The 27,516-nt window shown below is 53.6% G+C and overlaps 1 protein-coding gene across 2 annotated transcripts in view; it reads left to right on the top strand.

The window, feature by feature from the left end:
- Positions 1-27,516, top strand: part of ACAN (aggrecan) — a 65,221-nt gene that overhangs the window by 7,226 nt on the left and 30,479 nt on the right. For both annotated transcript variants that reach the window (XM_070618074.1, XM_070618081.1), the window contains exons 2-6: positions 19,500-19,576; positions 21,888-22,271; positions 23,232-23,406; positions 25,370-25,497; positions 27,015-27,308. In XM_070618074.1, coding sequence (XP_070474175.1) covers positions 19,507-19,576; positions 21,888-22,271; positions 23,232-23,406; positions 25,370-25,497; positions 27,015-27,308 — 1,051 coding nt within the window. In that variant the 5' untranslated portion in view covers positions 19,500-19,506. The remainder of the gene's footprint in view (positions 1-19,499; positions 19,577-21,887; positions 22,272-23,231; positions 23,407-25,369; positions 25,498-27,014; positions 27,309-27,516) is intronic.

Here is a 27,516-nt window from a genome sequence, read left to right as displayed (position 1 = left end):
AAAAAAAAAAAAATGGGGAGAAAGGTGGAGCCCTCAGGGACTCAGGGTGGTTGACTAGGAGGCGAGGCCCCAGCTCCTCAGCTGAGTCTTGCCTCTGGACGTGGTCTCCATCCAGGCCTGGCTGCCCCCGACCCCCGACCCCGGTGTGGGCCGCGGGCCGGACCCTGTGCGCCCTACTTGCGGGGCCGCTCTGTGAATAGCGCCCCCACGTGGTGATCGCGCCCCTGCAGCTGAGCGGAGAAGCGCCGGCCCATCCACGTGCAGGTCTCTGTCCGCCCCAGTCCTCACCGCTCCATCCCGGGGCGCCAGCCCCACCCCAGCCCCACACAGCCCGGCCAGAGGCCTTCTTCAGCCCCTCCCCTGAGCCCTTAACTCCCCTTGGCGCACCAGCCTCATTCTGGGATTCCCACGCTTCCTAAAGCCAGCCCGTGGGGGCGTCTGCTGTCACTCGCTCTGTTAGTGTGTTCGCGGAGAGGGCGCGTGGTGCGGGGGCACCTGAGTGCTTAGATGGCTTCACCCCATTCCCCAGGACAGCGGTGCTCTGGAGGGCCGGCTTGGCGGCGGGAGTGGTTTTGTTAGTCCGCGAAGGTCCAGCGCTGGGTTAGAGCCTCCCAGTGCCCCGCCCCTGCTTGACCCTCCCATCTCGCTTCCCCGTGGGAGCTCCCTCTGCAGTCTCAGGGCCTCAGGGGCTCCAGGGCTCATGCACAGTGGGGTCCGCAAGGCGCTGGTGTACATCAGGTAAGGCTCCCGCGACGTTCAGCGGCTGGAAAATGGTGACTAGTCCCGCCCCTCCTTCGTCTCTGCGGGTGCTGTGTGGAGTGGCCCACCCTGAGACGAGCAGCAGTCGCCCGAGGTTATGCGCCTGTCCCTTCTCACCCCTTTCACACTTAGAATAAAGCCCAGTCCCCTTCCTTGGCCCGCAGGCCCTCAGGAGCTGGTCCCCGCCCCCCCCCCCCGCCCCCCCAATCCTCCAGATTCCCTGTCCCCTCACTCACCACTCTCGTCCCCTGGCTCCCACCTCCTTCCTGCCTCAGGGCCTTTGCCCTTGCAGCCTCCCCTGCTGGATGCTCTTCCCACGTGGCTTTGTCCGGCTGTCTCATTCTGGACATTCAGGTTCAGATTGCACCTCCTCTGTGAGGCCTTTCTTGACCACCCAATTTAAAGAAGATGAACCCCCCCGCCCCCACCCTCTAGCGGCCCTGGGTTACATTTCTTTGTGGCTTATCACTCCCTTAAAGGGTCTGGTTGGTTGGTTCCCTTGGTGGTGGTCTGCCTCCTCCCAGCACCACGGAGGATTGAAGCCGCCTGGGACGGGAGGTCTGTCTGTGGTCACCCCGTATCTCCAGCACCTAGAAAATGCTTGGCGCACAGAAGGTGCCCGCTAAAAGTTGTTGAGCTGACTAATGACTTCATTCTATTGCTTTTCAAACCATGTTGCAGGGAGTGGGGGCGGGGGGGCGTGGTTTGTGACATCCCGCAGGGACCACAGAGGTGAGTCGAGAGAGGCAGTGATTTGGGGGTTCCGTGTGTCAGATTCTATCAGAGTAACTCCAGTCTTACGTCTTTGGACAGCCACTGATATAGTGCACTCTGCTCTAGTCATAGACAAGAAAACTGGGACCTAGAAAACAGTATGTCCTGCTTAGGGGTGTGGCACTGGGTGGTGTCAGGGCTGGAACTAGACCCAAATTTCCCAACTCGCAAGGCTCCATCTGCTGAACTGGGCAGCTGTGTAGGAACAGTCCCCACCTGTCCTGGCCACCTCAGCCGCCCCATGGCACCCTGGCCGTGGCTCGGGGACGCTGGATAGTCGGAATGGCCACCATCCAGGCCTGCTCATGTTCTGCTGCCGATGGGAGGCATGGATGACCCAGCTAAGGAAGGAATGGTTATTCTCTATGTGCCAGCGCCCCTTCCCTACCCACCTTCCCTTGGAAGTTCACAATGACTCGAACATCTTGGGGGAGCAGCTGCTTTTAAGAATAAATTTATATTTGTAGGTTTGACCACCTCTGGAGCCTCAAGTCCTAACACTAGGCCACGGGCCATGCTTGGGCCATCTTTCATCTCATTGCCTTGCCCTCTTTCAAGCTGCAGGGTCCCAGCGCCCCCATGACGTGGTAGGAAGCAGGCTAGGCACCAGGGATAGGATAGAGAACAGGACATGGTTTTCCTGGACTCACACAGCTCAGGCTTCAGGGTTCTGAGGCCCTCGATGGGGAGCCCTTCTCAGCCTGCACCGTCCACACTGAATAACTTTTCCCCTCTGGCTCCCATCTACGCCCGTCCTCTCCAGCTCCGCCCACTGTGGGCCTTCCCTGAAGCTCCAGCTCCATCTCGTCTTTCTTTGGTGATGGAGTCTAGCACATTGTCTCTACATTTTTTCCCCAGCTCCCTTCCTGATGACATCTAGCCCTTGGACTCCCAAAAGAATCCATCAGGCCATTATCCTCCAGGAGCGGTGTCAGGTAGAAGGAATCCAGGCCCAGTTTGGCCAATTCATCAGCGGTGTGACCTTGCCAGAGTGATGTGCCTCAGTTTCCCTATCTGTAAATTGGGTATAATGACTCTCACCTCATAAGTTTGTTGGGAGGATAAAAAGAGATCGCTGGGGCATGGGGGAGATCTCCCGACAGACCTGATAACTGTCGCAAGCCCTGTTGTGTCAAAGGCCCCACTGCATAATCCCAGCGGGTGCCATTCCATGGTGGCCCACGTATAGGATGCCCCCCGAAGTTGTACAGGGCACAGCCTTTGCAGCTTCACACGTTAGCCCTGACTGTCCCCTACTTCTTCAGCCGTCCCTTGGGACCGCCCCACAGCCACAAGGATGGATCAGCGAGAAATTCCTGTTCAGGTGTTCTGAGCGCTAGCCAGCATGGCCGTGCTTTCAGGAGGCATGCTGGGGAGGGAGGGGCTGGGAACTGCCTCTGGCCTCGTTGAGCGCCCCCTCCAGCCTCTGTGCTCCTCTCCTGGGACTGGAGAATGAGGAAATCTAAATGTCCCAGGAGAACCTTCCGTGGTTCTGAGCAAGTTAAGGCACCTGAACAGACTCGGTTGTGCCTCCCGCAGAAACTTCAGTCTTCCTTGGTCCTGTGTGGCCCCCAGAAGAAAAGATGTTCTGAGTCTGGGTGGGCCAGAAACCTCAAAGAAACTTTTGCTTCTGGGTTTTTCTTAATAAAAGACAGACTCCAGGCCAGGATCTGGGGTATGTTTCTCCGTTTTCCTGGTTCCCTAGAAATGCAGCGAGCCCGCGCTGTCAATCAGAGGGAACAGAGGGGAGATGGGAAGGCCTAAGGACGGCATGAGGGTCAAGGAGCCCAGCAAAGAAAATCACAGAGATTGGATTCAAAGCAGAAGGCAGATGAGAAAGATCTAGAAAAGCCCATCAAGAACAACCCCAAGACGTGAAATGTCTCCACTAAGGAAAGAAAGGCAGAAGCAGAGATTTAGATTAGACAGAAGAAGTAATTGTCTAAAGAAATCTAAGTGATCTTGAGTTTGGCTACCAAGGGAGATTGGGGAATATCCTTGTTTTAGAAGTTTTTTTATTAGTAATAGTATTATAATAAAAAGTCACCCTTTGTATGCGTTTCCTGGGGCCACCGTAACAAAGTACCACAAACCAGGTGGGTTAAAGTGACAGAAATTTATTATCCATGGTTGTAGAGGCCAGAAGTCCAAAATCAAGATCTCAGCAGGGCCATGCTCCCTCTGGAACCTTCTTAGCCTCTTCTTAGCTTCTGGTGATGGCCATCAGTCCTTGGCTGGCAGCTGCATCACTCCGACCTCTGCCTCCACCATCATTGACCTTCTCCCCGTGCGTCTGTGTTTGCATATGGCCGTCTTCCCCTCTTATAAGGACACCAGTCATGTTGAATTGAGGGCCCATCCTAATGACCTCATCTTAGCTTGATTACATTTGAAAAGACGTTATTGCCAGATAAGGTCACATTCACAGGTATTTGGGGTTAGGGTGTCAACGTATCTTTTTGCGGGGAGGGACACAATATAGCCCATAACACCCTGTATTGACTTGCTACTATGTTTTAGAGCCGTGCTTTATCTGTAGGTTGTAAAGGAAGCTCTTTCAGGGGAGACAGGTTAAATAAATGAGGTGTTCTCCAATAGGTCAGTGCTTTTATGCTAACCAGAGATGGGGCAAGTTGGTAGAAAGGATATGAATGCCCTCGCATGACCCTGGCCACGTGCACACACTTCACGCTGAGTCAGCAGAAAGCTCTATGAAGTAGTCTACTTATCCCTATTTAATAGATGGTGAAACTGAGGCATAGCTGGTAAGTGGTAGGGCCAGGACTTGAACTCACGACTGTCTGATTCCAAAGTTCGTGGTTTCCTGACTGTTTCATGCACTATGCCCGGAGAGAAGGCCAATTTCTCAGACTGGACCCTGATGTCTAGCTGGATATCAGTCATGAGTTCGCGTTCTGGAACCCATCTGGGGCCCATCTTCAGGCAGGATGTGTGAAGCCCTGTTTGTTCCTGCATGCCATGCCCATGGACTTCATGGGGATCCCTTGGCTCAGACCCACGAGCCGGAAAGACCTCGGGCCCAGAGTTTGTTGAACACGAACTGTGACAGCAGAAAAATCGGTTTCTCAGCAGATTCCCAAGACTTTTAACACATAGAGAACTTTCTGTCTCCTCCCTTCTCAGCTGAGACAGGCCTCTCCCCACCTCCTCTCCCTACTGGCTGTCACCTTGGTCTCTGGGGAGCCTGTTGACTTTGACACACAAACTCCAGTTCTCCTAATGGCCTGCCAGGGCTGAAGTTTATTTTCTTCTGTGATTGTCTTGAATGTAGATTTTTTTTAAAGGATATAAGATTTTTCTTTATTTTTAGAAACATTTTTCTTTTGAAAAATAATAAAGGACATCATAGAAAGTTTAGGAAATATAAACACTCAAAGTGGAAAAACTAAAAATCTCCTATAAAATTACCACCCAAATATAACCACAGTTAAATTTCTATCTTTCTCTTTTTTTTTTCTGTGAATAGATAGACAAAAAAATGGATTGGAATTGCATTCTACATATTATTTTGCAATTTGCTTTTTGTGCTTAATGATATAGCAGGGACGTATTTCCAAGTGGCTAAGCAGTTTTCCATAATTCGAACATTCTGTGTGCCAGGCTCTCTACTGGACACGTAGGGAATAAGAGAGGAGGAATAAAGAGCTTTGCCCACCCTCAAGGAGAGCCCGCAATCTGGGAGGGAGAGTGGTGTGTGCAGGGGGAACACAGTGCCATGCAGAGGGCCTGGGGCCCTGGCCCCAGCGCTGCTGCTGATGGCGCAGCTGTGGGTGAACTTGTCCGTCAAGCAAAATCGACACAGCTGTCCCCACGTGGCTCCAATGGGTTTGAGGCTCAGCTACAGTGCACGGCGGTCGCTGGAGAGAGAGCATGCTTTCGAGAGAAGCTCTGCAGGCTCTCTGCCTGACGGGGGTGTGTCCCCAGGCAACCAGGGACAAGAGACTCGAATTTGCTGCTCCCAGAGTTGGCCTCAGTTCCCTTGTTGCCCTCATGGTGTGAGCATCTTGAGGCACCGCGCGTGCGTCTAGTGTTTAATGATGCATATTTCTCGTACAACATGGCCCTCCTGACAAGCCAATCATTCATCTGCTGCTCAGATACAGAAACAATAGTTTGACCCAGGAATGGAAGAAAGATGATTGTGTTGGACTCATTGGGAGAGAACGTGGGGGTCTCCTACATGGCGTCTTCCTAAGAGATTTTCAGCAGAAATTTTGATGCTCCCTGGTTTGTGTCTTGTGTGTGGCTTTAGAGCCCAAGCTCATGGAGATGCCGCTCCTCTGTGGGGTGTGCGAAGGCGTCCCAGGATGCTGACAGCAGTGTGGTTCCCGGGAGGGCCAAGGAAGCTGAAGGCTTCCTTGGAGATGTAAAGAACTCCAGAAAAGAATAGAGCCTGTCCAACTGGAATGGCACAGAAAGATCTCTAGACACTGTGTCAGACGGGGATATTGATTTTCCTCCTCCAAAGGAAAGATGGTAGTCAAACTCATAGAGACGGAAAGTAGAGGGGTGGTTGCCAGACGCTGGGGGAAGGGAATGGAGAGTTGTCATTTAATGGGTGCAGAGTTTCAGTTTTGCAAGATGGAAAGAGTTCTGGAGATGGATGGTGGCAATGCTTGCACAATTATAGGACTGTATTTCATGCAACTGAACTGTAAAATATATCGACTTAAAAATAGTTGATGGTAAATTGTATGTGATGTCTGTTTTACTGCAATTTTTTCAAAGCCTCAATTTTTTGAAAAAGGCAAGGTAGCTTTCTTGTGAGGACAATGTCATTCAAGAAACACTGACTGGGAGGAGTTGGGAGGCAGCAGACAGCACGAGTTCCTGGAAGGTGTTTTCGAGAAGGCGGCTGCTCTGGCCTCCTGTGGCGTGGCTATTAGGGACTGTAATCCCGACAGCCTTGCAGGGGACAGTCTCACAGCCAGGCAAGGCTGGCAGAGAACTGGGGACATGCCAGAGACAGCTGGAAAGGGAGGAACAAAGTGAGGGGAGGCGATATCATATCATATCCGTGTTTGCAGCTCTTCTTTGTCTGTTCTGGAACAAGTCGAGAGTCAGAGGTGGTCTTTGAGGGGTTCATAGAGCAGGCTCTTTAGATTTGGGGCCTTCTTGTGCAGCCCCGAGGTGTCTTGGTGCTTTGAGCCAAGCTTTGAAACTGAACCCCATGCGCATGAAGAGCCCTTCTGGAGCAGGCGCACAAGTGTCTATTGATTGAATCCAGGCTTTAAAGCTGGGGCCACAGAGTGTCAAAGGCCTTTGGATGATGAGAGCACGCTCCTGACGGGCTCCCTTCTCAGCACCTATCCTTGTTCCTGGCGTGTGCCTGGGAAGCAGAGAGCTGGCGGGGGAGCACTGCTTCTGGAGTTACACTGACCCAGGTGTGAATTCTGGCCCTGCACTCCCTGGCCCTGGGGTGTGAGGTAAGTCAGTCTCCCGTTCCGAGCCTCTGTCTCCTCTGTTCTGAACTGGGACTACAGCGATGCCCACCTCCCATGACAATTTTGAGCACTGAACGAGATGATGCACCTTTCACACTGCCGCCGGGCGACATGCTGGCATGGGATGCCAGTTTCAATACAGGGTAATTTTTAGAGGAAGTGGTTGTGACAGGTGCTCATGGATAAGAGACACCTGAGGATGGACAAGCCTAGTGTCCATCCCAGTGGGCGCGGTCTCCTTGCAGAGGCAGACAAATGATGCAGGTGGCATGCTCCTGCTGTGATGGGGGAGGGTGAACTCAATGGGAATGGGGCACCAGGGGGAGGGGTGCACTGGCAGGGATAGCAGAGCATGCAGTGTCCTCCTGACGCACACCTCAGACCAGGTCATTCCCTGAATCCCCGAGAACCACCATCACCTACAGAATGAAGCCACACTCCTGAGCCCAGCCATGGAGCACGTCAGAATCTGGCCCAGCTTTGTTTCTCACTTTATTTGATCCTACGCCGGCTGGGTCTTCTCCTTTCTCCATGCCTTTGTTCATGTGATCCCTTCCTCCTGGAATGCCCTGCTCCTAACTCTGCATGCCCTGAATAGTGTTCCTGTTGGTCATGGCTCAGCTCAAATGCCACCTCTCCTTCAGATCTCTCCCAGGTCCCCCAAACAGGAGTGACTTCTGCATCCTCTCAGCTCCTGGAACCCTCTCACCGAGAGAGGCCCTCCCTCTTGTACTGTAGGATTTATTCACAGCTCTTGTCTCCCATCCCACACAGTGAGCCCCAGGGCGGACTCATATGGGTCCATCCTTGGATCCCCCTGGGCACCTACTACAGAGTTTTCCATGTGACAGGAGTTTGACAGAGGAGAGGAGGAAGTGAGGAAAGCCAAGAAGTGCTGGGAACTTTCCCGGATCAAAGGCAATTATTCCTCCCACGTGAGGCCCAAAAAAGAACGCTCCGCTCTTCAGAGTGCACGCCCCAAGAAGGGGAAGTAGTGTCGCTGAAGGATGGCCACAGGGTGAAGAGGTCTTGTCCACTGTCCACTCAGCCTGTACCGAGCTCTCCCGGGCGGAGGATGGAGCAGGAGAGGGGCAGTCTCAGGAGGTCCCCAAGACCACCCACGGGTTCAGCAATTTGCTAGAAGGACTCATAGAAGTTAGCAAAGCTGTTCTACTCACAGTTATGGCTTATTACAGCAAAAGGATACAGATAAAAATCAGCAAAGGGAAGAGGCACAGAGGGCAGAGTCCCGGGGAGACCAGGCACAGCTTCTGGTTGTCCTCTCCCAGGGGTCATGCGGACAGTGCTTACTCCTCCCAGTCACGATGTGTTACAACATCACGGAAGACTGCCAACCAGGGAAGCCCACCCAGAGTGTTTACTGGGGGTCGGTCCTAGAGACATGGCTGACCACCTGCACCGCTGACCTTAGTCTCCCGCACCTCCAGAGGTCAAGTTGATGCCATGTGACCTGAGACCGCCACCATCAATCACACTGTTAGACTCTACAGCACGGTCCAAGGCCCGCGGGTAAATAAGGACTTAGAGGTTACCTTCTGGGAGCCAGGCCCCGAGTTCCCGTCGGCTCTCAAAGAGAAGCAGGACCCAAGAGGAGCTAAGTGGGTGTTCTCTATGAAGTCTTTCCCAGTCCTGGAATCGGGACGTGCAAACTAGGGTCAAAGAATGAGGTTTGACTACAAATAACTCGTCTCCTTTCTTACTCTTGACTAGACCCCAGGACTAAAATCCAAGAACCTGAGCATCTGCCCCAAAAGTTTGAGGCATTGTTTCCTTTCAGCTGCATCCCAGGCACCAGGCGGTCTACTTTGCTCAGAAATTCATCTTTACCCCCAAACCCCTGATGGCCCTTTCTGACAAGCAGGCATTTCCATCAGGACCCTCGGCTTCCAAAAACCTTTACGGAAGATCATTTTTGAAACTTAGGCTCAATTCCCACCCAGGGAGGCCACCGGGAAGTCCCTCTGGGTCCCCCAGCCCCTTCCCAAACTCCTACAAGAAGGAACTCTCTGTCCTGCCAGCTTGGCGGCCAGCAGCTAGTGGAGGGAACTCAGCTCTTGGCCCAGGATCCCTGCCCCAGGAAAGGTGCTCGTGCCTGATGGAAAATTTGGGCTGAAGGACACTCCTTTCCAACATCCCAGGTTCGATATTTACACAACGTCTGAAATTAATGCAGAGAAAATCTCCAAGTGTTCAGGCTGGAACAGGAGGCTGAGAACAGGAAGGGGCGGGTCCCAAGTCCCAGGGTTTTTTCCACAAAGAGAACAGGGCAAAGCTAAATGTCGCTGCGTGAGTGAATCAGGAGCCATTAAGAGGGCCATGTATCCCTCCACTCTAAACTGGTTTTACTGGGACTTTCCAGCTGCGAGCAGGGAGAGGTGGGACTAAGGGGGAAAGCTGGTGGCGTTGAGCTGAGTTCTTCCCTTAAGCGCCCACCCTTGTCCAGGCATGTGCTTCAGGGCCAAGGATGGCTGCGGCCACCCCACCCTTAGGAAGCACCACCCAGGGCCAGCCTTCCTTCCCAGCTCCTGGACTTGGCCCCCCTCCCAGCCCCTTGGAAATGCAGTCCTCGTCAGGCTGCCAGCATGGCTCTGACTTCTATTTTGTCCCTGGCTGCTGTCTCTGGAGTCACCAGCCACTCCCTGCCTGGCCCATCCTGCTCCACTCCTGGTCTTCTCCTAGCAGGACAGGAGCGGGAATGGATGTTTCCATGGGCCTCCTGTGTGCTCCAGGCTACCTTCCCTCCTGGGGCTTCGAACGCTCCCCAGGGCTAAGGAGGCAGGAGTGCTTTGAAATCAGGTGACATTCAACAGTTATGATCAGTCTTCAGTTTGACACTCCTTCCATTTCCACACTGAATCCAAAAGGGCCACTGTCCATTCATCAAGAGCCGTTCAGTCATTCATTTGACAGGTATTGATTGAGCACCAAGTATGTGCCAGGCTCCATTCCAGGCTCCAGCAAGCAAAACAGACAGAAGCCCCTGCCCTTGGGGAGTATGTATTCTAGGAAGGGAAAACAGACAATAAATAAACAAATAGAAAAGGACAATAATCTCAAATAATGGTAATGCTGTAAATAAAAAATAACAAGGTGACATGATAAGGAGGGACACGGGAGGGGCAGTGAGGGGACAGGCTGACCAGGGAAGGGACGTTGGAACTGAGGCTGGAATGATAAAAAGTGGGCAGCTAGGGAAAGACCCAGAAGTCTGTACCAGAAAGAAAGAAGAGGAGGTATGAAAGCCCTTGGGAGGAAGGAAGCTTCTGTGTTCAAAGAATGGCGAGGATGTGGCTGGGAACAGACATGAAACGTGGTCTGAGCAGGCACGGGAGCAGATCCCTGAGGGCCCTCTAGGCCGTGGGAAGGGGCTGGATTTTGCTCCAAGAACATCCATCCTGTTCTGCCGTGAAGCTTCCTTTTGCTTTCGCCATCCCTTCTGACCTGAGCTCAGCATCCCTGGCTCATGCAAGATTCCACTGGGGTACAAGCTGCCTTTCTACCAGCTCCTCCTGCCGCCCCACCCAACAGGATCAGACCACCCAGGAGACACAGGGACTTCTGTTGATTTGGAAGGAACAAAAGGAAATTCAGAGCAACTCGTCACAGGGAGTCATCATTCTCTGCCTCTCCTCCTAACTGGAAGTCGGCGATTTCCAGAGGCCTCATCTGTGGATATTCTGGCTACAGATGTCAAGAAACTTGCCCGAGGTCACCCAGAGAGCAAGTTATGGGTCAAAAGGATGAATTCAGGTTGTATTCTTAAGGGTATCCACCTTCTACCTTATCGTGTTGTCTCCCGGGAAGCTCGAGAAGAGGCCATTTCAGGAAGTCGCGTAGAGCCTGGGTTCAAAGTGGACCCCAGAAAGGAGAGGAAGAACAGCATATCTCTTGTCACAACAGATCCAAGTCACACAGTTATTACTAGGAGGGACATTTTTCAATGGGTGAAGGGGATCAAGGCAGAAAGACCAGAGAGGGGATAAATTGATGTCTTCTTAAGGATTTTTGCTCTGTGCCCTGGACCAGGGTCTGCTCCTTCCACCTCCCCCTTGTGCCCACCTCCTCAGGCAGGACCTTCACCTACAAGCCCAAGTAGGCCTTCAGCCAACCAAGGACAGCTCTGTTTTTATCGTGGGACCCACATCCTCTGGCCCTGGTCAGGACGGGGAGGGGGGCCATAGATCGGCACTGGCAGAAACAGCTGCTTGGGCTCATTTCGGAAGCCAAAGTACAGAGAGGGCTCCTTCCCTCACTCCTGCTCCCTGCCCTTCTGATCAGCAGCAGAGGAGCAGCAAGGAGCTGGCCAGCTCTTCCGGCTGCCCGAGGCGAGGGTCCTCTCGAGGCAGGGTGGGACGTTAGAAACGGCCAGAAGACCCAGCTCGAGGAGACTCCTTTGGACCTTTCCAGTGAGTCGGCTGATGGGAATCCAGATACTCCTGGGGTGGGGAGGGTTAGATTCCTGCCTTTGCAGGTACTGGCTGAGCCCTGGCGCATCTAATCAGGAATGAATGGCCTGATTAGAGCGTCTTAAAAACCCACCCGGAAGCCCCTGGAGGGAGGTTCCCCAGGACTGCCTGCAGCCCTGCTGAGGGGCTGTCTTTTCTCTTTTTTGGAACCCTTGGGCACTTTGCCCGAAGGATTGGGGGAGGAGCAGCCACATTGGGCTGCTGGAGCCCGTCCTCCGTTGGACTTAGAGGGACGAAGGAACAGCCAGGCCTTGCAGCTCCACCAGGGCTCCTCCCTGCTCATGTAAGGTCTAAGGGTGGGTTAGGACTCTCACTTGGGAACGCACCTCCTCCAGACTGGACCCAGCATTAATCACTGTTGAGGCCAATGCCCATATTCCAGGCACTCTGCAGCTCCAGGCAGAGCTGGAGTAGGTATTGGATTCCCCTCCCTTATGAACCAGTTAGGGATGCATTTTACCCTCTATCGATCCCTAAAGCCCTCTGGATCTGAAATTCCGTGATAATATCTCCCATCTCCTCCTCAATTGAAATGTGTTTGTTGACTGAATAATGGAATGAATGAGGAAAACTAATGAATGTAGAGGGGCTGGGAATGTTAAGGAAAAACATGGGATTTGTAGCCATAAGACCTGTGTTCCAGCCACTTACTTACTATCTGTGTGACTTTAGGCAAGTTACTTACCCTCTCTAAGCTGTCATCTCACTACCAGAAAAGTGAGGAGGGCAGTATCTATCTTTGCAAGGTTGTTTTAAGGATGAGAAATGGCCTTATCCACAGCTCAGAGCACAGTTCCTGGTACATAGTAGGCCCATCATGAAGGAAGTCTCTGATTGTCCATGACACCATTGTTTAAGTTGATTCTGGTTGTAAGATGCTCACTATTGCTTGAAGGTAGAGAGGGGATGGCTCCCCTCGCTCAGTGACCGCAGAGAAACTCTGAGAGTGACAAGCCTGTGTCCCTGGAGAGGGCAGTGGCCACACTGGGATCTTGCTTTACGTTCCGCAGTTTCGTATGCACACACATCCTATGCCCAGTCTGGGGGCGAATGCAGGAATGAGCCCTGAGCTAACCAAGTTGGGAGGGTTTCCATCGTTTACTGTCATCGCAGATCAAATGACCGTCCATAGGGGGCATCGTTTAATTGAGATGTAGGCGTCAACTCGATTTGGGTGTCACTTCTCATCACTTCCTAGCAAGTCGGCACACGTTGGCTGAGGGCTTCCGATGTGCAGGGACCCAGTGCAGGTGAAATGGAGGCGTGGGCTATGCAAAGCAGCTGCTCTCCCTCCTCAGCGAGGGAGGAGCCAGTCAGATGAGACTGGGAGAAGGAGACAGAATTTACCGAGAGCCCCACAGAGTCTCTCATTTAGCCCCCCCAGAAGTCTTATGTGATAGATCCTATTTTATCAGCACTTTAGAAATAAGGAAATCGAGACTCCGAGAGGTTAAATAATGGGGCCAAGGTCATGTGTTCACATGTAAGTGTCAGAGCTGCGGCTTAACAAGATCAACGCACCTCCAAAACTGTGCTTTTCCCACCACTTGGCCCTGCCCCCCCACCCTCGCCATCCCCGTCCACCCACGCATGCACCCCCATAAGTGGTTGGCCTAGTAATTAAAACAACAATGGGAAAGAAGTCAGAAGCCAGGATGTGTTCGTTAATCAATTGGTGGTAAGAAGAAATGACAAAGGCTATGGGCCAAAAGAAGATAGTTCAGGCCAGGGTACCTGAGGGGAGTTCCCAAGAGGTGGCGTTTGTCCCAGGCCTCAAAGACAGCCATGATTAGGCCAGATGTAGAGCCTTCTGGAAGGAACAAACTATGTGAGCCACAGAAGGGAGGGGAAAGGGCCAACCCGACCCCAGCCGAGGGTTCAGATAGGGCCCTGATGGTAGATAAACACGAGGCATGTTGGCAGAGGGTCTTAAGTACCAAAGTAACAAGGCTGACCTGTTGATATGACACTCTCTGAGCCTGCATCATGTCTTGATTTTTTTTCTCCCAATCTCACTTCCTGAGCCTTGCTCCTCCCCTCGGAGGCCCCCAGAACTCCTCTCAGACGCGGGCAGGACCCACACAACCTCCCAGCTGCCCTCTTTGCACCCCCACCACCCCCACCCCCTGCTTCTTGCCCAGCATATTGAGGGCACAGGGGGCATCTTTCCAGGGGTCTGGAGCCTTCCCAAGGAATGTTGACCTGGGTGTTGGGGCAGAACAGGCAAGAGATGAGCGGGTCCCTGACCATGATAGAGGCTGTGGAGAGGGAAGTATAACTCATTCTGACTGGAGATCAATAGAGTTTTTCTCTTCTGCCGCGTGGAGCTGGCATTTAGACTCTCAGAGAACTCCAGGACCAGTTCCCCCATTCTGCCCCATTTCAGAGATGGAAAAACTGAGGCATGGGGTCAAGGTTAGGACCCAGAGCCCACTCACACATGTCTGTTATCTCTGGGTACATGTTTGTCTCCAACCCATAGGCTATAATTAACTCAGAGGATAAGCCTTCCTTCCCCTTCGCGGCCCCTCTGCCTTAGCCCAGCGCTGCTGGAGGCCAATCCTAGACAAAACTGTAGGCGGGAGGGGTTGGTCTGCAGCACCCCTTCCACCACCAACAGCCTTTCTCAGTGGACTCCCTTAATTGGCCAGAAAGCAGGAAAACATTTGCAGACTCTAAGATGCTTCAGTGATGACAGAGCAAGTAATAAAACAAGAATAAGGAAACCAACGATATGGAAAAAGACCCAGATGGAGAGAGGAGAAGGAAGAAGAGGAAGAGAGAGAGAAGAGAAAGAGGAGAAAATACAAAGAGAGTGTTAGCATCCACGAAAATCACCTTCCCAGTTTTCCTGGGGGTGAAGCTTGCAGTGGGATTCCAGTTGACAGATGGGGAAACTGAGGGCTGACGTGCATTCCCCAGTGAGTCACCACAGAGCTAGGACTGGAGCCAGCTTCCCGGCTCCCCTTTTCACATCACCCCACCATGTCTGTTTAGAATATGTGCTTAGAAAATCAGCGGCTGCAGTGGGGTGTCCCTCTGGCCAGATGTGTCCTTGGGGTGGGATCCATGCCCCTTTCCTGAGGCTGGATTTGAAATCCCAGTCTCGAGTGCATGTGCCGCCGCTTTGATGCACACATGTAGGATAGATCTTGTCCATGGGTGATAAGACAAGAGGCACTACCGGGAGATTAGCTCGCAAATAAGTGAGGTGCTGGAGGCCAGCAGCTGGGAGAATGGGCGACCTTGGTCCTTGTGAATCTCTACCCCAGGACTTACGTCACAGACACAGAGCCACTTGGTTACTGGCAAATCTTACTGCTCAAACAGTGTACCAGATTCCAACATCCACCCGTTTATCCAACAAGTAGAGGTCAAATGCCATTTTTCGTTGTTCCCGGCATTGCATGAGTTAACACAGAAGGACTTTTTTTTTAACTTAAGGCTTGACTTTCCGTCTTAAGGACGTCTCAGTCTGCATGTATGTAAAAGAATAGGAGACAAACTCAGTGCTAAAACGCTTAAGGGAAAGAAAACAAGAACAGCCCTCATTTGTAAGGTCTGCTGATTTCCATGCGTCCATTGCGACCAATTTCAAGGTACCAATGTGACATGTCATGTCACTGAACGGGGTTGGGAAGAGATGTTTCACATTGGCTCTGGCGAGCCAGTGCAAGCTGGCTCCATGCGCCACTGGTTGTCCCTGGAGCCCTGGGGAGGGAAGACCCGAGTTGTCGCACCCCCTGGGTTGCACATGGACTGTGACCTTCACAAAGTCACACGCCATCCTGACGTACTAGCATTAATCAATACAGTTCTGCACATCACAAGCAATCAATGTATGTCTCTAGCTGAGATTTATGGAATGCAAAATAGGAGTGGTCCACCTCAAAGGGCTGTGTGCTCACGGATGCTCAACCGATGTGAGCGTCCAGCCAGGCTCGCCTCCCTTGGAGGCCCACGGTGAAGGAGACAGCTTCTGCGGTGCCTGGGCCTCCATCTGTGCATTCATTTCCTGAATTGCCCTCTCTCTGTGCTGGGCACTCTGCTGGGGCCCAGGGAGACTGAGGAGCAAGACAGACACAGTCGCTCCCTGGGGAGCCTACAAACACGGGATTCTGACGGCCAGGCCCTGGAACTGGTTCTGGTCCTGGCTCCATCTCCAACTTACTGTGTGGCCCTGAGCAAATCAGTTAACCCCTTTGGGCCTCAGTTTCTTCACCTGTAAAATGAAGGCGTTGGACTTGATGTTCACGAAAGTCTATCCAAACTCTATCTTCTGTGGCTCCAGGGAGGGAGGAGAAGGCTGGAAGGCAGAGGACGAAGAGGTGAAAGAGCTGGGCATCTCTCCATGGGAGAACAGCAGACGAGAGCAGCTTGGACCCCTGAAGATCTGGCATGAGTCCCATGAGAGAGGAGGGGATGTGTTTACTGTGGTCCCTGAGGGTGGAACTGGTGGGAGGAAATTATAATGGGAGTGGGCCTCATTCGGCCTCCATCTGGGAAGATGCTGAGCACAGAGCTGCCCAGCACCACATGGGCCGCCCTCTGAGGGAGTGAGCACCTCCTATGCGATCAGAAGCTGAAGACCACCTGCCTCGGCTGCACAGTCAGGACCCCCAGCAGGGAGGTCGTGATGGTAAGACCCGGAGTCCACAATTCTGCAGGAACGACAACAGTCATTGGGTCCCTGTGTTGTGTGGAAAAGCAAAAGGATGCAAAAAGGTTACAACTCCGTAAAACACAAGCGATGCCTAAGGAAAAAGGCTAGAAGGAAGGAAAACTGTCAGGATGCGACTAACGATTGGACTGGGATTGAGAATTCTGGTGATTTTTTTTTCTCTGTTTCCCCTTTTCCAAAGGTTTGGTAGTGCAGGGATGTTGTTTTTGAAACAAAGGCCGTTTTGTCCTTTATGTAAAGTCATCTAGTCCCATCCTGAGCCCAGGACAAGAGTCCCGCCTACAAAACCACTAACCTCTCCGCCAGGCCTCACCTTCCCAGAGGCTCCCTCAGGCCTGACACCAGGGAGCGGGAGGAGAGTGGCGTTGACGGATGCTGCTGAGTGCCAGACCCTGTGCCGGGGACCGAGCCAGAGACACAGTCCTGCCCTCAAGGAGGGGGGCCTGACCGGCACATACCTCACTCCGTCTTTGAAACAGCCGTGGGGGGGGATCCCACATCATTAAAGCAGTAGGTGGCAGAGCCAGGCCCGAGACCCAGGACTGGGGGTCTCCACTGCATGTTACTGGAAGAGCATTTCAAGGGTGAGGTGCCCTTCCAGTCCCATAATTTGATGGATGCTACCCCGAGCTCCTCTCTGGCTTCACTCTGAGCGCCCCGTCCCCTGCCCCTGCCCCAGCGCCACCATCCCCTTGCCGCCACCTACCTCTGGTTCCGTGGAGAAAGGCCTCGCTGTTGACAGGCTGGCAAAGGCCATCTCCTCGCATAAAAGACTCAGTGAGTCCTGGAGACACTTGGAACCCAGACAGAATGGAATTTCTCCCTATTTTCTTTACAGCTGAGAAAACACACACCAACACAAGAGCATATTTATTGCGATATTTCTATCCCAGAGTTTGTCTTAAAAAAAAAAAAAAAAAGAAGAAATAAAATTAGTTTCTCTGCCCACGCCACCCCTACCCCACCCCAGCCCTTCCCATGGCTGGTGGAGGCCAGGGAGAAAAACAGCGCCCGCCGAGCCCCACGGAGAGCCACTATGGCCCGGACAATGTCGGGCTTGTTCGGAGGCGAGGGAAGAAACACAACTCCGAAAACATACACAAAACTTCCCGGGAAGGGCGTTCTGAGGGGAGAACAGGCGGCCTTGTGTCTGGACACGGAGTCCCTGAGGCCCTGGGAAGCGGGGAGCCAAGTCTAGCCCCCTCCCCAGAGCAGAGGGGACCCCTCACCCTTTTGGCTTCTGGGGGACTGTTTCCCGGCCACGACTGGTCACACCAGGACTGGACGAGAGCACCACAACTTGGTGGCTGCTCACTGTGCCAGCACCTGGAGCCCCAGAGATTTGCTTTTGAAGGGAGCATCTAAGTAGAAAGATCCCGGAGGGGAAGCAAGGGCTGCTTCTGAGGGTTTTGGGGTCTTGTGGACTTCCCACAGGGTGTAGGGGACATGCCCCACACGTTTACCTCTGTACCCCCGGCAGCCCCCGCATACACAGCCCTTTCATGGCTCTGATGATCAGTATACATGGAGTGAATGAAGGATAGTGGTGGAAAGATAACTCCAAGTGACAGCCAAGGCCATCCAAAAGGGTCCCCCAGACTCCTGGGCCCTGCTCGCCCCTCCCCCAGGCCTTCCTGGGATGGGAACCCCAGGGGTACTGCCCTCACCCCCAAATCTGTCCAGCCCAGCTGATGGTGACTGAGCCCACAGCAATGCCTGCTGGGCCATCAGACTCTGACAGAGCCAACGTCCGGCCGGGCTGCCGTCCCAGCCGAGCGTTCCCCAGCCTCTGAGAGCTCTATTCTCCATCTTCAGTTCCAGGTCCTCTGTCTCCTCCGAGGCCTCCCCCCTCCTCCCTGCAGAGTGTCTGTGATGCACACACTTCTCAAGCCTGGACCAAAGGCTCCTGCTCACAGATGGGAGAGGGGGCAGGGGCGGCCCCAGCACAGGCCCATCCAACAGAGCAACTCGGCAAACATCATCGGCACATGTCATGGAGTGCAAGCCGCAGGTGTCTACAGCATGGCTGCACAGCCTCTAGCCAGGGGTGCTCCGTTGTGGCTGCACATTAGGCCCTTCTGGGGAGCTTTTCAAACGCCTGAAGACAAGGCTGCAGCCCAGCTGACCTCAATGTGCAGCCAAAGCCGAGAACCACCCCTCTGCTTGAGCTCTCGTAAATTCAGCTGGGTGTTCTTGGGGTCCACCTGCACCGGCCCAGCTGGAGTCAGGTCCCAGTGGTGCAGGCGATGCCCTTCACATTGTGGTTGTCGCAGATTTGACAGTTCTTCCGCAGAGGACAATGAGGAAGGCTTGTTTTTCTTGTTCACGTGAAGTCATTGTTGGGGCCAGCAGGAAGCCTGCAGGAATCCCAGGACCCCATTTCTCTCTTTAATTATTCATCTGTCTGTCCCCCAGCCTCCTTGAGAGCTCTCTGGGCGGACATCCTTCCCCTGACTTGAGCCAGGGCCCTGAATATTTCCCAAAACCTTGGCGTGTTCTCCGTTCTAGGACACACCAGATTCCCGCATTGGAAGTTGGCAGCAGGTCCGGATTTCGTCGGGGAGGTTGGAGAACCGTGTCACCTCTCTGGGCCTGGGGGATTGTGTTAGTCAGACTTCTGCAGAAAGACAGAACCGACAGCACGTGATAGAGATTTATCACAGGAGTTGATTAGATTCATTATAAGAAATTAGCTCGCGTGATTGTGGAGGCCTTTGGCAAGCTGGAGACCCAGAGAGTCGGCGTGTACTTCCAGCCTAAGTCTGAAGACTCAAGACCCAGGAAGACCTGATGTTTCAGTTGAAGTCCGAAGGAGGTTTGAAGGTCATCAGGCAGGAGGAATTACCTCTTTTTGTTCCATTCAGGCCTTCAACTGATTGGATGAGGCCCACCCACATTAGCAGAGCACGATGCTTTACCCGTTCTACTGATTTAAGTGTTAATCTCATCCAAAAACACCCTCACGGACACACTCAGAATAATGTTTGACCAATATCTGAGCACCCCGTGGCCCAGTCAACTTGACACATGAAATCAACCATCAAAGGATCCTATAGGATGAGCCTTTGCTGGTTGGAAGGGGGGGGGGTTCCCTAGAAAAAGTCGGAGTAAGTTTGCAGCCTAACACCTGTAGTTAAACCGAGAAATCCGTAAGGGCTTTGTGAAGAGATGATTCTCAGAGAAGATTGCTCTCGAACCACGTACAGCCTCCTTATCTTGATGTGATTTCAGGTCCCCAGCCACGGTGTTTATCACCTTGTGTCATGTGTCCCGTGACCTTTGCCCTCACTGTATCTGACTCTCCACGTGACACGTCTGCCTCTCCTCTTCCAGGTGAACTATGACCACTTTACTCTTGGCGTTTGTGACTCTGAGGGTCATCACAGCGGCCATCTCAGTAGACGTTTCAGGTGAGGACCTTTGCACGCACGTCTCATTTATCCACAGGCGCTGAAGACTGGATTCTGGGTGCTGGGGACTGACCCTGGTGCTGCCAGCCTCAGGTGTACAATTTCCCCTCTCCCAGGCTTTTCCTGGCCCTGCCCCTTTTCTGTGGAAAGGCAAGCATAATGGCCTCGAGAGAGCACCCATGCGCGTGAACACACACACATTCATCCAGGAGCCCTCCCTGAGATAGTACCGCTCCTGGCTGCCCTCGAGGATGGAGAGCCGAGGGCGTGAGCTCCGGGCAGGTGCCCACCATCCCAGCATCCTCTCCGTGGATCTCACCCAGAACCACCTCACGCAGAGCTTGGGCTGGGGGTGGGACGTAGAGAAGCCCAAAGAGAAAAAGCTGGCAAGGGAGGATGAACGGGAGCATCAAGGAAGGGGAAATCGCTTGAGGAACAGTCAGAAAGAAGCCCCCCACAGGTCACCACAGGCCTTTGCTTTTGCAAACGGTCCTCGGGAAGCCCGCTGCCTGGTCTCTTGCATGTGACAGGCACCGGGTAGATTTCTGGTCTTGAAGCCCTGAACCCAGTGAACAAACTGTCCGCTGACCCCAGGATGTGCTTGCTCCAAAGTGGGATGTCTCCGTTAGCCCCAGGCAGGAGAGGCCCCCTCTGACCCTCCTCCAGCCACAACACCCCCTAAAGGATGAGCAGTCTGTAGGGCCGACGAGACACATTCACCAGATCCATGCTCCCCTAGACCATACTCTGGGGATGCAGACACCCGAAATTTCCTGTCCAAGTGGACCCAAGCCACTTCCAGGGCCGCATGGGTCTCTCCTCTGGTCCATCCTCCTATGGGGGGACCACACCCCTGGGATGAGCCAGCCCTGGGCCCGAGGGAGGGGTCAAAGGGTGGCTGTTTGTACAGGGTGTGGACAGCTAGGGCGTGAGACCTGGGATAAACCCAGACCCTCACAGAGCAGAGCAGTGGTGGGAAAAGGAGCAGGGCTGGCCCCCCTCCTCCCCTGCGGCTGCCACATCCCAATGCAAAACTCTAAGGAATCCAAGAATTCTAAATTTGAATCCAGCTTCTCCTTTTGAAAGGTTTCGTTGTCAAGTAGGAAGATAGAATATATTTTATTTAACAATCTGTTGCCTTGATTTGTAACTTTTAAATATTTAGACATATGGCGTATGGGTCTCCGTTTGTACTCTGCTCTGGGACCCACAAAAATCCAGCCCCCGGCCATAACCTGGGTGGTTTGCCCACACAGACAAACCAGCTCTCCAGGGTTGGCTGGGAGCTTTAGAAACTGCAGAAGCTCAGTTCTCCACAGAGAGCCACCCCCACTAACCCCGCGCCGTGCTGTGCGGCTGGGGCTGAGCGTTCAGAGGGAGGTGTTTGTGGAAGGGCCTGGTACTGACTGCCCAGGACATCAGAAGGTTAGGGCTGGACCCCAGACATTCCGAGCTCCCCCTTACTTGCCCTGTTATGAATCCACCACCCACAGATATCTGAAACTTTTATTTTCAACCTGCAGGAAAAAAGGGTTCCTTAAGTGTATGACTCGACACGAAAGCTGCTCTTGTTTCAAAAGCTCTTTCTTTCCCATTCCAGAAAGATCTTTGACTTCTAACAGGATTTGGTAAACACGCTGCCTCTTCCCCATCAATATCTCTGTGATCTTTCATGGGGTCTAGTCATTTCCCAAACCCACCCCCCCGTCTGACTCTTTGCGGACTTAAACGTCTGATTCCTCTGAAGCTCCTGCAGCTGGGTGCCCCGACTCCCCAGCAGCAGGAGAGAACGGCTTGTCCTTCTGCAAAGTCGGGATGGACCCCAAAGCAGACTTCCTCAAGTGGGACACATCTTTGAAGTCTGGTATTTTAGCTTTAGAAGTTGTGTGGATATTTTTTTCCTCCCCCATAATAATTTTTTCTCCCTGAAAGTAATTTGTCCCAAAATCTTTCAATCAAGCTGTCACTCCAGGAAGATGGGTCCTGTTTATCCTGTGGCTTGGCGTCCTCTGTGGTACCCCGATTTGAGAAACAGAGAGGTGGTCTCAATCCTGAAGTTTCCCCCACCCTCCCCTGCAACCCTTTTCTGGCTCCGTAGTTTCTTGAGGTGCACAGACTGGGGATCTTGGGGAAGGCTGCTCTGGGAAAGGTTGCAAGGCTTCCTGGGAACTCCACATGGCACAGGAGCATCCCCGCCGTAGACACGAGCACGCTCATTGGATTTTGTCATTTCCGGAAGAACTGTCAGGGAGCCTGGGTGGTCCTCTCTAGCACTAACGAGTCTGTCTCCCTCCCCTCCTCTTCCCCACAGACCCTGACAACTCGCTGAGTGTCAGCATCCCCGAACCATCCCCGCTGCGGGTCCTCCTGGGGACCTCCCTCACCATCCCCTGCTATTTCATCCACCCCACTCACCCTGTGACCACCGCCCCCTCCACCGCCCCCCTCGCCCCGAGAATCAAGTGGAGCCGCATTTCCAAGGAGAAGGAGGTGGTGCTGCTGGTGGCCACGGAAGGGCAGGTGCGGGTCAACAGCGCCTACCAAGACAGGGTCTCGCTGCCCAACTACCCAGCCATCCCGACCGACGCCACCTTGGAACTCCAGAACCTGCGCTCCAATGACTCTGGCATCTATCGCTGCGAGGTGATGCACGGCATCGAGGACAGCGAGGCCACCCTAGAGGTCGTGGTGAAAGGTGAGAGCGCCCCCCTCAGGGATGTTGCTTCACCTGTGGAAAGAACCAGAATGGTATCCTCACCGGTGTGGACCCAGGCAGGCTGGCTTTCAGATCCCAGATCCTCCCACCCCCACCCGTCTGCACCTCGGTCAAGTTACTTAACTGCAGTGGCTCCCTCTGTAACGAGGAGCTGGTGGTATCGTTCTTTCTGGACCCTGAGGGAATTAAATTCTTCCTGGCCACAGTCACATGTAAGTGACAGTTCCTGCTTTCCAACAATCCTGTGACTCGGTGGGCCTTGTGACACTCCCCATTTTAAAGGCAAGCAAACTGAGGTCAAGTGACTTGCCTGACGATTCCCTGGAAGTGGGCCAGAGCAGTCTCCTGACCCTTAATCCAGGCGTCTTTTCCCTCCTCCACTTCTAGCACCCCATTCTCAGTTCCAGAAGCCAAACAAAAGGATGAAGACTGCCTGGTCCCCTTTCTCTTGATGGCCCAAGGAGAATGGTCGTGTCCTCTATTGGCTTCAGGACTAGGGGCAGCCCTGGATTTCTCCTGTTTTGAGGCTCTGTCAAAGATGGTCCGCTCCTCGGTGTGCCTTACACTGGGCTCCCACTAGGATGCCCCTGGCTGAAGATGCATGGGGCTCTAAATGTCTCTTCCCCCAAAGCAAATATGGGGTCCTGGAGTGACAAGGAAAAATTTTAAGGAGGCAGATTTTCGTTAAATTCAAAAAACTTTCTGATTATCAGAATTATCATAGGTGTTCAGAAGCACGCTAATGAGTTCCCCATTACTGGGGTGTCCCAGCAGAGGCAGAGGACCACATGCAAATGTGGAGAGGGGATGCCTGCATATCAGCTAGAGGCCTGGACCGGATGTCTCTAAGGTCCCTCTGACTATCGCCGTAATTCTCCGAGGGCCTCAGCGACGAGAGGCTGTGCCTGACCTGCTCTATCGCCCGCGTGTGTCTTGCAGGCATCGTGTTCCATTACAGAGCCATCTCCACGCGCTACACCCTGGACTTCGACAGGGCGCAGCGGGCCTGCCTGCAGAACAGCGCCATCATCGCCACGCCCGAGCAGCTGCAGGCCGCCTATGAGGACGGCTTCCACCAGTGCGACGCCGGCTGGCTGGCCGACCAGACTGTCAGGTGAGCTCCAGGCCACCAGCGGAGTGGGGTGGGCGATGGGCTGGAACGTTGACCAGCACTGAGCTGGTGCTGGCGTGACACGTGGCCGGCCTAGGCTGGGCCTGGAGGGCTGCCTTGGCCAACTCTAGGTCAGGCACCCGATGACCTGTCCCAAATCCTTGTTACAGGAGTTCCCTCTTATCCTTGGGGCATACGTTCCAAGACCCCCTGTGGAAGACTGAAACCGTGGATAGTACCGAATCCTATACGTACTACATTTTTTCCTATACATACGCACCTATGATAAAGCTTAGTTTATAAATGAGGCACAGAGATTAACAACAACAACCAATAATAAAATAGAATAATTATAACGATATACTGTAACGCAAGTTACCGTAGACGGTAGCAATCTCAGCACGTGATTTTTTCCTTTCCTTATTAAGTCAAGAACTTTCACTTTTTCACTTAAAGGAGCACTTCCTGGCCTCTCTGGCGTATCCACATTGCCAACATCACGACCCTTGCACTTTGGGGCCGTTATTAAGTCCAGTGAGGGTGACTTGGATGCAAGCACTGCCGCACTGGGACAGTCGATCTGATAACCCAGACGGCTACAAAGTGCCTAGCGGGCGGGTAGCATATAGGGCTGGACAAAGGGGTGATTCCCATCCCGGGAGGGAGGAAGTTGGACAGCAGGAGATGTCATCACACCCCTCAGAACAGCACACAATTTAAAACTTATTGTTTATTTCTGGAATTTTCCATTTAATATTTTCAGATTGTACTTGGCCGCGGGTAACTAAACCCACAGAAAGTGAATGTGGGTAAGGGGGACTCGTGCTCTGTCCTGCAGGCGAGTGAGTCCCTCCCAGCAACTTGACCTACATGCTCATTTCATCCATGCAAATGACACGTCATTATTCTTCCTACCCATTTTTCCCTTTGCCATGATTTCTTCATTTACTTTTTAAAAAACTTTGGTGCTTTATGTGTTTTTGTAAACCACTGTACATTCTTTTTGTTTTCAATAAAACAAGACTTACATAAATTAAGCTTCTAGGTGCGTTTCCCACCCCCCGCCCCCAGTGCCACTGCTGAGGGATGGGGTGCCCAGCAGGACAGACAGAGCCCTGCCTCGTGGGACCTCAGTCAGGGTGATCGAGCCTGTTAAGACAGGATGTGACAGTTCACTCGGGGCAGATCACCGCGCTAAACGTAAAAGCCAGACCCACCAAGCCCCTAGAAGAAAACAAAGGGAAATATCTTTGCGATCTTAGGGTAGGCAAAGAGATTTTAAGACACTAAGCCTACTAACCATAAAAAAAAAAAAGACAACAGTCTAGCATAGTCAGGAGCCCACACCTCTGCCTCAGACAGAGCTGGGCTCAAACCCCAGCTCTGACACTTGGAAGCTGTGTCACCTTGGACAAATTGTTTAACATCTCTGAGCCCCAGTTTCTTCCAGGTTAAAACAGAGTCGTTATAGCACCTGCCTCATTAGGTTGATGTGAGACTCAAATGATACAGAGTAAGGATCAGCAAACTGTGACCCCCTGGGCCAGATCCAGCCCACTCCTCGTTTCTATAAATAGGGGTTTATGGAAACACGGCGGCGCCCACCTGTGGCTACTTCTTACTACAATGGCAAAGACGAGTGGTCGTGATGGAGACCCTACAGCCTGCAAGACCTAAAGTATTTACTCTGTGGCCTTTTACAGAAGAGGTGTTCCGGCCCCTGGTAGAACATGTTTGGTACCAATAAATATTCAGTAAAGGAGGCTGCCTTGCGTCGCAATACCTGTGAAAACATACATCTCAATAAAGCCGGGAAAAAAATTGTAAAACCAATAGTCCACATCTCCAGGGCAGACACGGGCAAACGCATCAATGAGTTGCCATTTCCTCCCACAAGGGAGTCAGATACAAGAGCACAGGCCCCTCTGTGCCCTGAGTGTCACATCCCACTTTGGATTCCCGGCAGGTATCCCATCCACTTGCCCCGGGAAGGCTGCTATGGGGACAAGGATGAGTTTCCCGGCGTGAGGACCTACGGCATCCGTGACACCAATGAGACCTACGACGTGTACTGCTTTGCCGAGGAGATGGAGGGTGAGGCCGCTGCCCCTCCCAAGAGCACGCTGCTCCCTTCACCCCACTACCACTCGGGATCACATGGGCCTCCTCTGAGGCAGGGCAATAACCCAGGGCACCACCCACTCATCCCGCTGTGCCACACCCAGAGGGGGTAGGGGCGGGCAGTGTGGGGGGTGGAAGGCGCCCACAGGTCTGGCCCCTCTCTTTCCATTTTGGAGAAGGCTTCAGTGGCCCCAGGCACCTGCAGACTGTCTGGTGTCACCACCGAGCCCAAGAGGGCTTGTTGCTGGTCTCTCACCTGGGACTGCCCCTCCAGCCAGGACCCCCGCTGCTCTGACCATCCCATCACTGTCCCAAGGTCCACTGCACCATCGGTGCCCAGCCCGGTCTTGTCACCCCCACAAAGGACACCCCAGGCCACTCCAGGGTGGACCCGTCACAAAAGTAGTTCCCAGGAGAGCTGGCTGGCCGCCCCCCAACCCTCTCTTTGCTTCCCTGTTGCCAGCCCCTAGCCCTTCCTTGGCGGTCCCCAATGGGCTGGTCCTGGAGAGCCCCAGGGGCAGCAGGAAGGAACCTGGAGTCCTGGTTTGTAAGGGCGCTCATTTTGGTCGCAGTCAGAGCTGCCCAAGCTACCCAGGCATGTGGATGACACCCCTTCTCCCATCTGTACCCATTCGCCCCTTTTGGCTGTCCAGATTCTGCCACCTCTGCCCACCACCCCCAAACCCTCAAGCTCACAGCTTCCCCCAGGCTGGGGGAGAAGAGCTGACAGCCCGGCTCATACTGAGGCAGGGCAGCCCCCAGCTTTCTCACCACCAGAGCCCACCTTCGTCACTCTCACCCCAGCGCCCAAACCAGTGTATTAAGTAACAGGCATGTGGGTTCCTGTTTTTGGCTAACCAAAGACCCATACAGCAGCCAACCAGAGCTGCCCCTGAGCGGGGACTGCCAGGACTATCCCCAGGAGCGGATGCCCACGACCCCACCTCCACCCCACACAACCTTGTAGGTTTTTGGAAATGGTAGCAAGAACTCAAAAGCCCCACTAATGCCCTCGTGAACACTTCGGGGCCTAGAGCCCCCAGTTTGTGAACCACTGCTCTGAGGGGTCAAAGTCTGATGCCCGCCTTTCCCATCAGAGTTTGAATTTTTTAAAAGGATCGATTGAGTGGGCAATGCCTGACCCGTAGGAAAGATGCCCCAGTGGCTGAAGATCCACAGCAAACGGCGGGGCCGAGATGCCGCTGAGGAGGTGGAGTTTCGGCCTGGGACTCACATTTGCCCTCCGCTTTCCTGCCTCCTTGCCATTTTGGGTCCTCCTGTTTTAGGAAACTGATGCCGCCCAAAAGCCCACGGGAAGTGGAGGGCAGGATGGGAGATATGGATGTGTGGGACCCGGGCTTTGAGAATTTAGAGGCCAAACCGAGTTGAGGGTGCTCAACACCTGGAGGAACCGTGTGGATCTCCCTGGGGATGCAGGGCAGGGAGGTGGGGGGAGAGCCTCACCCCGCCGCCTGCTTTGTCCTTCACAGGTGAGGTCTTTTACGCAACGTCTCCGGAGAAGTTCACCTTCCACGAGGCAGCCAACGAGTGCCGGCGCCTGGGTGCCCGGCTGGCCACCACCGGCCAGCTCTACCTGGCCTGGCAGAGCGGCATGGACATGTGCAGCGCCGGCTGGCTGGCCGACCGCAGCGTGCGCTACCCCATCTCCAAGGCCCGGCCCAACTGCGGGGGCAACCTCCTGGGCGTGAGGACCGTCTACCTGCACGCCAACCAGACCGGCTACCCCGACCCCTCATCGCGCTACGACGCCATCTGCTACACAGGTGGGGCTGGGGCTGGAGGAGGGAGGGCGTCACAACACCAAAATTGGGGCCCAGAGGACGAGATCGTGGAATAGGGGGCTGTTTTCATCAGGGTCCACCGGATACCTGAACCTCATGTCAGCACCCGGCCATTTTCACTGCTTCCTAGAAGAGCTAACATAGTGTTGCTGAGGCTGCAGCGTATCCGGGCCTATCTCATTCGCCTAGA

This window comes from Equus przewalskii, chromosome 1 (genome assembly GCF_037783145.1).
Source record: "Equus przewalskii isolate Varuska chromosome 1, EquPr2, whole genome shotgun sequence".
Taxonomy (NCBI): Eukaryota; Metazoa; Chordata; class Mammalia; order Perissodactyla; family Equidae; genus Equus; species Equus przewalskii.
The sequence above is the reverse complement of the archived record's forward strand: the minus strand, read 5'-3'. Positions and strand labels throughout refer to the sequence as shown.